Source organism: Pundamilia nyererei, unplaced genomic scaffold (genome assembly GCF_000239375.1).
Source record: "Pundamilia nyererei isolate P.nyererei 1_Seehausen unplaced genomic scaffold, PunNye1.0 scaffold00020, whole genome shotgun sequence".
NCBI lineage: Eukaryota > Metazoa > Chordata > Actinopteri > Cichliformes > Cichlidae > Pundamilia > Pundamilia nyererei.
The window spans coordinates 599949-616023 of NW_005187421.1; the positions used below are offsets into that span (position 1 = coordinate 599949).

The 16075-nt window shown below is 42.8% G+C and overlaps 1 protein-coding gene across 5 annotated transcripts in view; it reads right to left on the reverse strand.

The window, feature by feature from the left end:
- Positions 1-295: 295 nt before the first annotated feature.
- fam13b (family with sequence similarity 13 member B) overlaps positions 296-16075 on the reverse strand; it is a 69211-nt gene continuing 53431 nt past the window's right edge. For 2 of the 5 annotated variants that reach the window (XM_013909160.1, XM_013909159.1), the window contains exons 8-23: positions 15434-15478; positions 12830-12925; positions 12339-12486; positions 9906-10003; positions 9122-9173; positions 8624-8744; positions 8089-8160; positions 7237-7510; positions 6827-6968; positions 6474-6555; positions 4773-4987; positions 3806-3889; positions 3609-3704; positions 3141-3514; positions 2388-2489; positions 296-1642 (exon numbers count right to left, since the gene is read on the reverse strand). In XM_013909160.1, coding sequence (XP_013764614.1) covers positions 1519-1642; positions 2388-2489; positions 3141-3514; positions 3609-3704; positions 3806-3889; positions 4773-4987; positions 6474-6555; positions 6827-6968; positions 7237-7510; positions 8089-8160; positions 8624-8744; positions 9122-9173; positions 9906-10003; positions 12339-12486; positions 12830-12925; positions 15434-15478 — 2125 coding nt within the window. In that variant the 3' untranslated portion in view covers positions 296-1518. The remainder of the gene's footprint in view (positions 1643-2387; positions 2490-3140; positions 3515-3608; positions 3705-3805; positions 3890-4772; positions 4988-6473; positions 6556-6826; positions 6969-7236; positions 7511-8088; positions 8161-8623; positions 8745-9121; positions 9174-9905; positions 10004-12338; positions 12487-12829; positions 12926-15433; positions 15479-16075) is intronic. The other 3 variants (XM_013909161.1, XM_013909162.1, XM_013909163.1) reach the window with 3 other exon arrangements.

The window sequence follows — 16075 nt, forward strand, 5'->3', positions numbered from 1 at the left end:
GGACATCATGCTAACATACAAATGATCTGCTCAGCTTCAAATTTCAATTAAAACCTCCAGATTAGTCACAAGACTACTAATGCCCGCTGCCAACATGCTTTTGGATTCTCAGATGAAAAGCAACACAGACCTATTTATCACCCATAACTCAGGAACTACAATGTGGCAAACTGAACAGGAGACGGACGAAACACAAGGAGCCAAGTCACAGCTGTTTCCTGTGAGCATCTTCTGTTTAATGAGGCCCTGGGAGCTGTCGAAAGACTTAAAGCAGCTTTTCTTCTTTTCTTTTTGCAAGATGCTCCCACATCACTGTTTTTTGAAATGCAAACAAAAAGTAGAAGAAAATAACAAAAAGAATTAATACTTTTGTTGGAATAAATCTTGTACGGTCTACATCATCTTGTTAAAACAAAGCGGCTTTGAAATCTTGTGGATGAATATTTAAAATCAGTCAGAAGGTGAGGCATCCAGGATGTAAGGATGTTAGACTATTATTATTAAAATGACAAGTGAAAGAGGTTGAAGCGCAGTGCGAGACGTTCCAGATGAATCCGAAGTGTGTTGAGTGAAGAGTGTCTAAAATGCCAGTCCTCGAGCTGTCCGATGAGATTCCTCAGAAACACAAAGATCGACGACAACAGTAATGTTCTCGAAATCAAAAAGTCAAAATGCTTTTGCCTTTTTCTTCCTGGTCAGAAAACCAGGAGGTGAGAGACGAGTGCAGAGTCTTGAGTCAAATTGGTGAGATGATGATGATGATGATGATGATACACACAGTGATTAGTTTCTCTTTGTCTTTTTTATTTAAACTGCTGTTTGTTTTCAGATGATATGCAGACTGAGGCAGCGGGGATGGATGATGGAAGTTGCTTTAAGTTTGACCAGCGGCCGTGCTGCATTCACATCAGGGGGAAAAAGTTGTAAGAACGCACATTTAACTTTAAAATGCTCAACTAAAACCTAGGTTTCAGATATTTGGCAAAGCACCTCGGTTTGGCCACACATTAAATGACGGCTTTACTTTTCCAGTGTTTGTCCTCACACACTTGCAGGCATTTGGCAGATTGGATCACTAACAAGTTTAAAAAAAATTTGAGCTGTCATTCCATTTTTTAATTTGAGGAAATGACACTTGAAGCCGCCCTAAAATATTCTTCTGTTTGATATGTGGCAGAGTCAGTTATGTGTTTCTCTTTGTGAATATTTTGGGTGTTTCCGTACCATTTTAATTTTTGTGAGGCTATTTGTAGCTTAGCTACACCATATGTCGTATTTACGATTTCGGTGGCACTTTTATTTTTTTACTTTTTAATAAAAGCAGTCAGCGCTGACTTAATTTCCCCATGATGTGGCTGCAGGGTACCAACAGGAGGTCATTTGTTGTGTGTTTGACTGTTGGCTGCAGTCTTTGTTAAACTCTCCAGGCGTGATGACAGGCTAGACGTCCTGGGCGTAGCGTCGCTGCAGTGATGACAGCTGATGTGTGCGGGGATAGCGGATATTTGAGGAAGGGGTCTAGATGGATTTGGAGGAATCTTGCTTGCTGATGAGGACCTCCAGCAGGCGGAGTTTGGCCTTGATCCTCTTGTACTCTCTGTACGCCTCCAGCATCGGCACCCGGTCCTCCTTCTGAACATTTCTAAAAGGGGAACGAGAGCAGACAGAGTTGTGAGGTTTTATGTTTTTATTTTTCAGCTCTTAGTACTTTTGCAGCTTCCATCTGAAACGCAGACTTTTTATTAGTTGAATTTCCCTGCCGTTCAGTTTGCTGGTCGCGTTCAGCCATGTCGGACCTGTTAAGTTACTGCTGAGCATGGTGAACCTGATCCAGCTGCTCCTTCACTTCAGCTAATTTGTTTTGGCAGGAAATGCAGTGTGTTTATTGCCAAGCAGGTGGAGCTTCAATAAGGATATTTTTCTTGACTAAAAACCGATCTCGGAGAAACTTCTGCTCTTTCTAGTCAGTGGATCACTGTACCGACAGTGAGAGGATGTGACATCTCGAACATATCATGAAGGTAAAAAAACTTTTTTTGCCTTGCTATATGGTCCTCACACCCCGCCTGGCTTTCATTTTCACAGCTTGGCCAAATTACCTGCCACACACAGGCTGAGACTGTTTTTTTCACTGATCTATCCAGACAGACAAAGCTCTAACACAAAGACTTGCCTGTCAGAAGGTGTGGTATTTATTTTTTCACAATAGAGAAGCTGTGAGAGACCAGAAAAGGGAGTCGGTCACAAATGTATACATCCTACATAAAGGTTGTCCTGATTCACTGAATAAACAATCTCTGCTGAGTTTAAAAAGACAAAGCTGAAGTCATTGAACATATGTGATGTAGCTGGACTTCATTCCTTAAATAAACGCGCGTCCCACCTACCTTCCATTATGCTGATAGAAATCTTCTTCAAACTCTCTGATGGTCTTCCTCAGTTTCTTCTTCTCTGCTCTGGCCTTCCACAGCTGTTCCAGCAGCTCTGGCCTGGAGGATGATAGGATAGAAGAGGATGCTGTAACCACACGTAACACTACAGTGGTGTGGAGACATCAGAACAGCTTTATTCTCAGCAACATTTGCTCTCTTTAACACTAATAATCACTTGGCTTATAAACCAGAAATTAAAACTTGAATTCAGAGAGAGAAGGTGATCAGTGTGAGCAGGAAGTGACCTAAACAGGAGTCACAACCTATAAGAAACACATCACAGTTGGACTCAGGAACCTGAGCTGATCAGAGGTGTGAGTCTATGTATGTTAATGCCAGGCATTATCCTGTGACACGTTAAACAGATTACACCTCAGCTGCTGAAACCTGTGTGAAAACTGTGTCACACTTCCTGCTTGTATCTGCACAGTTTGCAAAGCAGAAGGATACGTGAACATTTCCTCTCCAGGGTTTAGTAATGAACACAGCAGGCTACACTTCTCCTGTCTTTGAGATGAAGGCAGAGGCTCAGTGAACTTGCAGCTACACTGAGAGGAACAACTGTAGACCTTTACATTTGCAACAAATATGTATTCAAATTCAGTATTTCTAAAATGATAAACAGCTGAGCAAAATTTCAGCGTAACAACACATCAGTTTTTAGGCCCTAATGTCGCATGAATGCGTCTGCGTGTGTTTTGCTCTCACATGGATGAGGCGTTCGAGCTGGACAGACGCAGGTCGAGCGCCAGCCTCCCCGATCCCTCCTCCATCTTTTCTCTCATTGAACAGTCGCTCTGTCGGTCAGACTGGTTCTGGCTGCTCACGGGCCCGTCACTCGAGGTCATTGGGTCGATGGCCATGATAACTTCGGGGCTCTGCATCTCACCACCGCTGCTCTCTCCCTCTTCCTCCTCCTCCTCCTCTTCTTCTTCCTCCTCATCCCTCTCCTCTTCTCCTCCACTTTTCTGCTCTTGCTCCTCCTCCTCCTCTTCCTCTTTAATTTCCTCCCAAAAGTGAGAAGTTTCACCCTCAATGATTGGCTGCAGGGTTTTACTCCGCCTCTTACTAGATGGAGATACCTAGAGGAGGGAAAGGAAGGTAGATGCAGTTGATCCGTTGTCTGCTCCATGAGTGCTGCTAACTTTGTGTCTCTGGTGGAGATTGTGAACTTACTGCAACAGGTGTAATGCTGACTCTGGTGAGCATCTGTTTGACCAGCCTGTAGCGGTCGTACAGAGGTTTCACTACCAGCCGCTCCTCTCTGGTCACCTAGAAGGACAGGAGAAGCGACAGACCTGGTTAGAACGGGTTTCTTTTTTGCTTTTTAAGGCAAAGACAAATCTTTGCAGAATTTAGGTTTTTGAACGTACCGGTCGACCGTGCAGCCCTTCGTAGTGCAGCAGATTCTTCTGCAGGACAGTCTTCTCACAGGTTAATTGCTCTTTTGTCATCTTCTACAGAGATGCACATATTTAACACTCAACAGTGTCTTTCCTGGTTTTAACATTACTAGTCATTAAATGTGAGGAAGGGGGGAAAAAAATCGACTAGTTTAAAACACAGACACGCAGAAATAATGTACGTGTAGTTAAAAACATAAGAATTTATTGCTGAGGGCCTCACAATCAGAGCACAGGCCAGCGTCCACATGCCCGAGCACAATGTGCTTGCACATCACCGAGCTGAGGTGAGCTGTCGCGCGCTTGTGGGTCAGTTTATTCTGAAACAGCTTTCATACATTTGCTAATTTTCTGCATCAAAGTGCTGCAGAATCTTGCTGCTTACTTTCCATCTTGCTTGTTTACTTGCTTGGAACTTCCTGTCGCAGTGCAGAGCCCTGTTAGTGGCTGATGGCCTTGCAACACCTCTGAACCAGCAGGTAACTGCCATTGTATGTTAATAAAACAAAAGTAATACATTTAACTAACTAGTATTTAAACTGGTGATGGGAGAAGTTCACAATCAAACCACTTAAATGACCCTTAAAGTTATAGTCAAACAATATACCAGCAGTCTGTAAGTTGTAGTCAATATAAATGTTGTGCATGTCCATCAAAAAGATTTCTTCTCTTCCTGTAGAACTTAAAAGCATGAATTGAAATGTAAAAATAACGTTTTTGTCAATAAAACTGGACATGTTTAGTTCTGCTAGGTATGTAAACCTACACCAGACCTTTTCTAAAGGATTTCATAAACCCCAAAAAACTCTATAGGTTATATTCTGTTCTTTTTCCCCATCTTGACAACTATATATCTGATCCACATCCTTTTTATTTGTCCTGTTGCTGGAGCCCTGAATAAGTGCAGTGGCTCTGCTGGAAAATATCTGGTCCTTACCTTGATATCATCCGGCCAGCCGTCCTCCTCCCTCTTGTCTTTGACTCTGCATTGGATCAGCTCCAGTGTTTCCTCCCTTGTAGGCCGCGGGCCTTTGAGCTCCCCTGCTGCGTCATGAGCACTGTGATCCAGTGTGGATCCAAAGCTCTTGGGCAAGGTGTTGCTGCGGGGCCGAGTCTGAGGGCCGAGCTCGGTCTCTGCACGGTGTTTGGCATCTGGGGAAGGATGAACACATGAGGTTGAGGAGAGAGGAAAGAAATAAGGGCAGGGATAGAGAGAGACGTAGAAAACAGAGAAAGTCAGTTAAGGCATGCAGGAATTTATCCGTCACGATTACAATTAACCCATCAGAAACAAGGAGAAAGAAGACAGTGTGACAACACACAAACACACCACCACACAACATACAAAGCCAAAGACAGAGAGCAAACTTTTTCCAGACTATTTTTTGTAACACTGCCAGACAGTAAAATCACTAAATTCAAAAGGCCCTGATGGCTGTAAAGGTGAAACACTTCTGCACCTTCAGCACCGCAGCATTCTTGTTTAAAGAACTGATACCAGCAGTTAGACATGTTTTTTTGCAGTTTGCCAACATTTTTAACATGTCAGAGACCCAAAACGTCTGGCAAAAAAGAGAGCTTGTTTTGTATTTTGAAATCAGAACCATAAATGTGTAATTTCATCATGATGCTTCACACTTCTCACCACCTCTCCATTAATTATCCCATGCCAACAAGCTGTTTCAGCAGGCACCGAAACAAGGAAGCAAGATGCTCTCACAAAGCCGCCTCGCTGTGACTGTCAGTAGTGTTTGAGATGTCTACTTACTGAGGGGTTTGTACTTACTGAGGTGAAACGGTCTAGAGCTGAGTAGGCCTGAGTAGGGGTGGAGCGGGGGGGTGAGTATGTGATGGGGAGGTGAGCAGATAGAGGAGGAGGAGGAGGAGGAAGGGGAGGAGGGAGCATGGTGGCATCTGTGTGAATGGATCAAAGCCTGGTGCCTCAACGTGCTTCTGGGCAAAAGGTGGTGCTGGCGTCCTGGTTGGCCGATCAGTCAATCAATCAATCAATGGGTCGTTGGGCAGTAGGAGGAAGGAGGAAAGTGAAGAGCGGATTCTCACATTATTGATTTCAGTTTTGATTTGAAACAGTGACAAATGTTTTGGCCGCTGCGTTACTCCATAAAGGAGAGCCGGCACCTCACAGGAAGGAGGTGGACGGGCGTCCTGCAGGGTTCGTTCAGTGTGGTGAAACAACGGGAGGAGAAACATCCGCCGGCAGAAAAGAATTTCTATACATTTTATATTTTAACATCTGACTTTGGACATGCTGACTGGCAGCCAAACCAAAAGCTTCTGCAACCACAGTTTGGGATTTCTGACCAAATATTTTCAAATACTTCCTTTGTGTGTTTTCCGCTGCTTCACCTGACTGAACTCACCCTGCAGGTAATGAATGTGGGTTCACAAGGACGCACCAGCACACTGTAGGGTGGGAGCCACGCATGTGAGAGCCACGTTGACCCTGAGCACGTGCATGTCTGCGTATGTCTGTCAGACCAGCATACATGCCATGTTGTCACAAAAGGTCAAAGGTTGAAAGTGGGGTCAAAATGTCCAGCACAGAACAGGATGGCATACAGACACTAACCCCGTCAAGCACACATGAATGCATGCCGACAGCAAAACGTAGTTGTACCTTTAATCTGCCTGCGGATCTTGGTCAAGTCAGTCATCCATTTGAGGACCTTGGGGTTAGCTGCCTTATCTGCATGAGAAGGCTGCAGGGAGAAGAGGGGGGACACACAGAGACCAAGAGTTGGCATTTCACCGAAAACATCAACAACAGCTAAGACACAAATACAAAATTACATTTTCAGAATGTGTGACAGTGTAAGCAATTAAACAATGTGTTGGTGTTTCTGATGCAGAGGAAGATGACTGTTTGCTATAACAGCCTGAAGAAAGCAATAACTGACTGGCTCCTGCAGTTTTTTCTTCTTCTTTTTTTTTAAATTACTACCTAAAAAACCCTTAAAGTTCTGATTTTACCTTGTAGTTTCTCTCCTTCTCAAACTGCTCTTCGAACTGTTTGATTTTCTTCTTCAGATGCTGAAGCTTTTTGGTGAGCTGGTGCATCACCGAATCTCCTCCTCTCATCGCCTCTTTGGAACCAAACGATGCTCGCCTGGGCCTGAGGATAAATAGTAGACTGGTACTTGATGGCTCTTTTTGACTCCAGCTCAGCCCTTAAAGGGCTTTTTACTACAAGCCACTTTCACACACACTCTAGCCCCTGAGCCACAGCGACCCCCCCAGCATGACAGAACTACCAAAAAAGAAAAACAACCCAAAAAAACCCTTCAGGTCTCAGACCAAAGATAACGATTTGTGGGTGTCATTATAACCATTAAACCCCCCCAAAAACACCAGTCTTACAGTGAATAAGCTACACATCATACCTATGTACTTTGGTGGGTGAAGTGGCGTCCAGATCCTGCTGGAGGAATCTCTGGGCACCGTGCACACCAAAATCAAGAAAGCGCCGTGCCAGCAGGTGAGGGTGTGAGCGGGAAGAGGAAGGGGAGTCATCCTGCCCTCCCTCTCCCTGTTCCTCTTCACCACCCTCCTCCAGGGGGAGCGGAGGGAGAGGAACCATGCGACCGGCCAGCGGGGAGAGCTGTGCCTCTCCGCTCTCGTTGTCATCCTGCCAGGATTTAAAAGCTGGGACGGGGTCTGGAGAAGACGGAAAGAAATAAAGAGAGGAATCAAGCCAAGTATAAAGAGGACAAGAAGGAAGGGAGAGGCCAGACGATTAATCCCTCTCTAGCAAGTGCATGAGAGAGAGAGAGGTGTTATACATATCATGATGGACAGATATGTACAGCAACATTTTATTTTGTTTACTTCCATACCTGCTGACTCACGCTAAGCCTGATTACCGGTGTATTTACAGTCAGTGCTATGCTGCCAAGTTGAATCGAGGAGGAAGAGAGAGTGTAGGAGGGGTCGTGACCAATAAGAGCAGCAGAATCAAAGTGTAAATTAAAAAAGTAAGAGGGAAGAGTGAAGAAAGAAAAAACAAGTTCGCCTGCTATCTCATGAAATCTGATGGAGGGAAGAATGTTACAGGGAGGGATTTATCACGATCAGCGTCACCACGCGCACATTTGAAAAGCCGAGGCTATTTTAATTATATTTTAATATAGTTTCTTTTATTGTTGTCACCCGTGACCACCATTAAAAACAATAACAAGGACGAGTGAAAGGAGGGAGGGGTAGACTGGTGAATGGGCGCTTATGAAATGACTTACCTTGGCCTTCCTTTTGCAGATGCATCAATGAGAAGTCGATGGGAGGGAGGTGGAGATGGGAGGGGGGTGACGCTGTTTGGATGGACGGAGGAGAAGTAGAAGGACGAGGAGGAAGAGGGACAGGGAGAGAGATAGCACAGAAGAGGAGCAGTGAGGTCATTCATAACTTCACTCACCAGCATTCATCCAATGTGTGTTGTGTTTAATTGCAAACAAATGCCACCAACGTCAGTTTTTCATCACTTATATGAGAGAATATTTCAAACTGAGCAGGTTTGAATTGAGATCTCAGCGACATATTTAAGCTTAGAGTAAAAATATTCCATAATTTTTATATTTAAGTAAGAGTAATTCATACAACAATCTAAATGAAATTAACTTTTCCCATTATGTCACTTTTATTAGATAAAATAAATTAATTTAAAGTTTTAAAAGTCTGTCCCTCTGCATAACTTCTCCAATGCCACTTTAATTTTCTGTGAATATTTATGCTGCACTGAGCAAGCTGGAATTCCCAGGATATGATGGAACTCACCTTCCCATTGGTTGTTGGGAAAAAGCTGAAGGTGGGAGGAGTCTGGTTGGCATGGTGAGAGGTGGTTCCTGTTGGGCTGGCTGGTGTTGGCGTTGTGATCACAGCAACATGAACTGGAGTCCTGGAAGAGTAAAAAAAATCAATAAGAGATAAAAGAAATAAGGAAAATGATGGACCAAATAACTGAAGGTAAATTTGCAAGTGTTTGAAGGAATGTTGGCCTAAGGTGTTTTTCAGACCAGCACCTTCGTGACCAATTTCACCTAGCAACTTCCAGCAACCACTTGCCAACAAATCAGGGAATAAACATTTTCCCCCAGCATCTGCTGGTTTCCATGGGGTCACTGACTGCTCTGCAGGCCCGTGTAATTAAGGCCTTAACAGATACTTAAAAGCTTTACTGTGAAGGTCCAAGCCAGTGGATGACATAACCATGGCTGTAGCCATTGTTTATATACAGTCTATGAAAGGTGTACATTTCCACATCCTGTCACTTACACAGCTTATGGTGACAGTGTGCTCCATCGTCACAAGAGGCTGATTGTCCTGCCTGAAAATGAAGATTAGAATGAAATGAAATTAGATAAACACTCAAAATGAAACCATAAAGGAGATAAACACATTAACACTCCACCAGGGGATGTACGTTTTCAGTACTCTTTGGTCCAATAACAAGAAGTACTAATATGGTAGCCCTGTACAGACTCATCTGGATAAGTGTACTTTTATAAAAGCTGTCCAATCATATCACTCTCACCATATTTAGTCTTCCTGAAACCTTGCCTGGATAACAGCTGACGAAGAGTCACACCACAGTCACACAACAAAGAAATCTTTCCGCTGCACGAATAATTCGACGAGGAAAAAACTCAAAGCTGTAACCAAAATCAGTGCTTTGTGTAGTCAGTATTTTGCCTGTTTTAAATAAATAGGAGTGAAACAGCATTTGTCAGTTTTAACACTGCATGCCACATTGATGGCGGTGTACTCACTACAGCTGTTAACAACAAGCTGGGGGTGTAATATCATCATATGACATGTAAAGATACACAAGAAGGAAGCAAAAGTGAATAAGTGTTGGGAGTGAGAGAGACTGAGATAAAGATGCGTTTCAGATGCAGCATAAAATGTGAGCTCTGGTTGAAACAGCGTGTCAAAGCAATTTGCAGAAGGCAAGTGTCTGATCAGCACGGCAACACTGCTGCCTCTCGTTTGCTTTGCATCGAAACTAAACTCTGAGGGTAAATCCAGGCAGCTGGTGTTTGTGAAGTAAACAGCTCACCTGGCAGTGTTTAAGTTGTTCTTTGCATCGGTGACAGACTCTGCATCCAGGTCCATTCCTGAGCTCTCCTCCAGGGTGGGGACAGAGTCCAGTGAATTCTGGAGGAAAAAAGACAGGACAGCAAGATGTTCTGTTTAACTTAAACAGGAATAAGCAGAGCAAGAGACAGGAATGGGCAAGAACACAAACTGAGCTACACACTGGAGTCTAACAGAAATAAGTAAAACACTGTAATGCTTCACTTCCTCAGTTAATGAGACAACACAGAGATGTAGCACTCCAACAGATCAAATGTTCACAAAATACCCAGAATACAGTGAGGTAATCATAAATGCATTAAATAAAGCTCTTTCACCTTAAATAGTTAAGAATTTAATGCTCCTTAAAAATTAGAGGTTAAAAATGCCTCTGCTCATCTTCAACAACTCTGTAAACCTTGAAAAAGTTACTGGACTTCTTGAAGTTTGTGAGGCTTTTCAGTCCTGAAAACAAAAGGTGGAGAGTCCCACGTATTTAACATGGGGGTTGTTCTCTTTGGAGGTGGTTTGGAGAGTCGTTGACCCAGTATTAATCACGTCATGTGCATTGTCACGAGCCAAGGTGGGAAAAAAGGTGTGGCTTAATACCATCAGGGAAGTTAAGGGTGAAACTACTGTGAAACCTTGCCCCACCCTATCATGTGACCTACTGACTCACATCTGAGGTAAGTTGTGAGTGAGATTTGAAAAACCTGGGAAGGGTTCTCAAGGCAGGTTGGCTTTTGGCTCAGCTAAATACGTTTTTTAGGGTTTTCCCACTAGCTGGTAATAACGGGTACCACTTCTTTAGTACGTACTCAGCTTCCGAGCAGTCTGAGGCGAAAACGTGACATTAACAGACCGCATGCCACCGATTGGCTAGTCAGTGGCATCACTCGATGAGTCATGAGAGCGACATGTATTTTTGTGTCAGATACAGAAGATGTCACAGGACGTTGCTATAACAACCTCATGCACATAAGTTGGTAATCAATTGTAATGGAAAATGACTGAAACCAAGTAGAGTCAAGTCAAGCTGAGTAGGCGCTACAGGAAAAGGAAGAAAAAGCTACCACTTCTGTTCATAGATTTTTTTCATTTACTCCCTCTTTCAAGCCATCTGTCTTTTCAGTCCAGAATGTGCACATTGGCATCGTTGAAAGAGAGTTTGGGAGTTTTGGATGAGAATGTCTTCACAAGCTTAAAGACGTCCAGATGCCTTCTGTTTCCCCCCCTCAAGTTCCTAAGACTAGCATCACCTGAATGACTGAGAACCTATACAGACGACTCTGTAGGAACACAAAAGTCCTCATCATAAATGAGAAGACATTTCACAGCGTGCATGTTATGTGGACATACACATATTGAACTCATTGTTAATAGCACATGGCACAACTATATAACTTTTTAAACATAAAACCAGTGTAAATACATGCATGTCTGTGATGATGTAGTACAGTGGAGCAGCTGTCATTCTTTGGCTCTTGGCTGATCTATTTAAGGACTTGGATCAAGATTATTGTTTCTGTGACAACTTCTCCTCCAGCCGTGGGTCTCATCTCCCTGCCTACCATGTTGTCTCCTCCTCACCCCTCCATCTGGAAGCTAACATGGTTCTTGGGATAAAAGCCAGTAAGGCTGAATGGGGGGCACTAGTAACAGGGTTTTGATTTCCAATGAGACAGCTTCAATAAAAATGTATGTGATGTGCACAGGAATACAAAGAATATGTGCCGTGTATGTCTGCCTAAAACTAGATATTGAAAATAAAGAGAAACATTACTACTCTTCAGAATGTGTTAAACAGATAATGCATCTCAAAGCATCATCATCTGGATAATAATTTTATCAGTTCTTATCTATTCTTACCAAAATGTGAAGAAAGCAAGATCAAGAATTTCCAAAGCCCTTGAAAGTAGCTCCTTGTTTTTTAATATAGCATCCTGGCATATGATAGGTATAAAAAGTGGCAAATGCGTTCGCCAAACCTTGAGAAAGAAGCTACTCAGCACTTTTTCCAAGTACAAAATGACCTTATTAACATTTAGTTATGACTAAATGTGTCTGCGTGTTTGCATTTGTTAAACAACCCTCTTGTTTCTCGCTTTCCCAGTAAATTTCCAGCTATTGTAGCGATCAGAGCAGAACAAAGATGGGCCTGTGCTGATAATATCAAACACATTTCGCCTTGGAATGAAGCGACACACTGAGATGGGAAGGAGGTTAGCTATGGGAAGCATGCTCTGAGCCCACACAGCAGCTTGCTACGATTTTCTTTTGTCTTATCATCTGATGTCACTTTCTGTTTGAACACAGGGGAGCTGCTGTTCTGCCAATGTTACAGTAACAGGCAGCGAGCGCAACTAAAACAAAGATTCCCTTTCTGGTTATCACGTCATGACGTCCCCCCACTGACCTGCGCTTCTCGCTGATTTTGTTGGATGTGCTGCTCAGGCTGTGTGAGCGGGGTACCCCCTTCTGTGTCGCAGGCACTGTCTTCAGGGTCAGTTTGTTGCTCCTCGTCTCCATCACAGCCCTGGTCTGCAGGCTCACTGGGACTCTCCCTAACATATCACAATGGAAAGATTAATAAAGCAATGAAAGTACCCTTATTATTTAAATATAAATTCATAATTTGTATCCAGGGGAATGCTATGCAAAGTAGCATAATGCTAAAGTAACCTCTAAACGTGTTTATCTGTAACGTGAACCATCTGGCTGGCTTTGTGCCTTTGTGCATGAGATTTGCTATCTTGGAAATGCTTCTGTAGAGTCATCTGATGCCACTTTAAAACACTGAGCAATCATGTTTGTACCAACAGGTGCAACTACAAAGTGCAACAGACATTTAATTCATGCGTGCATAGAAACTTTGTGGTTTCAGGGCTGCCTGTGTTGCACTCTCACCCCTGGCTGTCGTACCTGCTGAGGTCTTGGTCGATGGAGTTTTTCAGATCAAAGAAGTGCTGCTCCACTGCAGCCCTGATGGTCCGCTGAATAATACTGGGAAACAAAGCAGAAATACAAGTTAAAATGATGTTTAACACTAACCACTGTCCAAAGAGTTCAGACTACCTTTAAAGAGGATAAGCCGAGTTTCCAAGGTTTACATAACTAATTTGCATGAGATCCAGTGACCATGTTTTTTTCCTGTTCATTCAGTGCAACAACTCCACAGAAAAACAAAAATAGATAACCTGAAAATAACATTATCCACCTGAAGTATCCACATAAAGCGAGCCACAGCAATAATCCAAACACCCAAGATGCTGGGCATGTTTCTCTGACTTCTATCGAGCAGAGAAAAAGTCTGTGACGTCAACAACTGTTTTGATAACCAAAACGAAAATACTTCAGCCATGTTGCAAATAGTCAAAGCTGGAGACCGATAAGTTCCACCTGCCAGAATCATGCGCACTATTTAGGCTTATTTATTTCTGAACTGCAGTAGGACACGATGTATCAAAAACCTAAAAAGATAAAAACTGATTTGCAGAGTAACAACTACCCAACATTACAGCACTACCATCACTGTTTTTGTAATCCTTCAGTTAAACATGTTTTTTTTAGTGATTAGTATACATGCTTTAAAAACGCTCACATAATGCCTAAAACTGTTGCCATCAACATGACATCCTTAGTTCAGTTACACTGACGAGGTTAGAGGGCTGTTTTTCCAGATTTAATTAAGATGTTTGTTTTTAGCACTACCTCTGTGTCTGGAACCTCTGCTGATCAATTAACAGATAAATGGCATTTATATGTTCATCTTTATATAGTAATTAGGTACATATAAGAGACATTTATTGAAGTTTAAGAGTGAATAATATTCATCATTTTCACTCAGTGCTTTCTTTCCCCTTCTGAGCTATTTAACAAGTCCTTATTAAGCCAATGGTGCGGCCCTGGTCTAAAAGGATTAATATGGAGTCAGGGAGAAGAAAAGAGGGGATGTTAGAGCCTATAAAAGGTAACATCGGCAGTCACACGCTGACCTTTTCTGCACCGACATGCAACGCCTGATCCACCGGCTCTACTGAGATTCCATCTATCTGGCTTCAATTACTGGACCATGTTTGTTTGATCATAATGTATTCCTCCCTCATTTACTCTGGCTTCATGCAGTCTGTGAGTTTTGTCACTGTTCCAGCTTAGACGGCGGCAGAGCCTAAGTTGAATGGGAAAAGACCCAACTCCCCCATACCAACTGTTCACTCACTTCATCTGCTTTCATCACGTGTTATTCCAACTTTTCCTCTATTTTTCTATCATATAACATCTGCTCCTTAAGCTGATCCTCAAAGTAAATGTCCAGACAGTGACACCAAGTTGTCCCAGGTACTGTAGATACGCATGAATTTAACACATCGAGTACTTGATGCTGGAAAAATAGCTGTAGGGGATTTTCTGCTATGTCCATTTAAGGCAGAAACTCATAAAGCTACTGAGCTGAGATAAATGAAATGTAGGTGTCAATATATGAACACATACACTCAAACTTCGCCTCCATCTCCAGGAAGCTCTACAATAATAACTACACTGCACATCACACACAAACAGCCACTTCCAGAAATAAACACATAAGCAGTAAAAGATGATGCACTTGCACTCTTTCCTACTTACATAGACACAGAAAGAAGCACTTACACTCACACAGCGTCCAAATTTTTACCTCCCAACAGGGAAACTCGGTGGGACCTGCAGGGTCCCTCTTTTTAAATTTAAGGGAAACTTTTTTATTGGCATGTGCGTTATGAAAATAGATTAAACTGCTTTTTTAAAATCTGCACAGCAAAAAACTGTCTCCCCATCTCCATCATCATGTGTTTCTTCTTCTTTTAAAACCATCTTTACTATTTTCTGTCAAATTGGTGGGCAGCTGAACATGTGACAATTTAAACTCCTTTGACTGCTGGTCGTGAATTCCAGCTTTTATGTTTAATTCCTCATTGTTTAAGTCTAATAAGTGAACCCACATTAAAGCGCTGTACAAAGAGAAATAATTGTATTCTGCGTCCATGCTGAGCAGCGTCAAAGAGACGGCCTGACTGTCATGTGATTGCAGTTCGTGTCCTTGAGACCGTCAAAGTGCCACGCCATGCAAAACGCTTTACTTTAGCTTCCTAATCAAAACACAAGGCCGGCTCTCCTCCTTCCTGCTCGTCTCTTCCTCTAAACCTTGTACAGTTTTTAAAACTCACTTGTCTCAGCAGCGGCTGCACATCAATCTCGATTTCTATTATTTTATTCGCCTCTTGAGAAAACGCTATTTGACTGCCTCATAACATATAATATGGCTCTGTCTTTCTCTTATTGATTATTTGCAGTTTCATTAATATTATATTCTAACATGAAATGCCTTTGCAGGATATAATATTAAGAATTATTGAGTACATATTTTATTACAGCTTATGATGTTTATGATAAGTTGTTGTGATATAATGCGTATGTTAGCGTGAGTTTATGTCTAAGTATGCCATTGAGAGTGTGTGTGAATATGTGGAGACTTACTCAGCAGAGTCAGCAGGCAGGATGGATATAGGGGAGAGGTGGGAGCTGTAGAGCCAGAGAGAGGAAAAGCACAACAAGGTTAGAACATCACGCACTCCTCGACTCCTGTCCCGCACTGACCTTGGAGGAGGCGGGTGTCGAGCCGCAAGAGTCAAAACAGGGAAGAAGAATGTTAGCAATGCTGTTAACAAAGAGTATGTCTGTGTATTCTATACGTGCATTAGTGAGACAGAGCAGGGATCGAGCACTGAGGTAGTAGAGGTGAAATCAATGAAAAACATGTAAAAATTAGCACAGTGATGTCTGAGATGCCCTGAAATGACAATTTCAGCAAATGTATCACGCGCACAGTTTTAGTCAGTGGCGCCACTCTGAGTGGGCAGATTGTTATTTAGGCTACAGAGCTCTGCTTGACCCTGCTGATCAGATAGACAGTTGTGTATGTAATGTCATACTTGTTCTTCCATAAGCAGGGAAGTGTGTGCGTGTGCATGTGTACACGGCATGAAACAAGAAGTTGGCTGTGATGTGTCCCATCACTTGATTCACAAACACACCCACTGACAGGCACGCCAGGATTTATATAACACACACACACACACACACACACACACACACACACACACACACACACACACACAC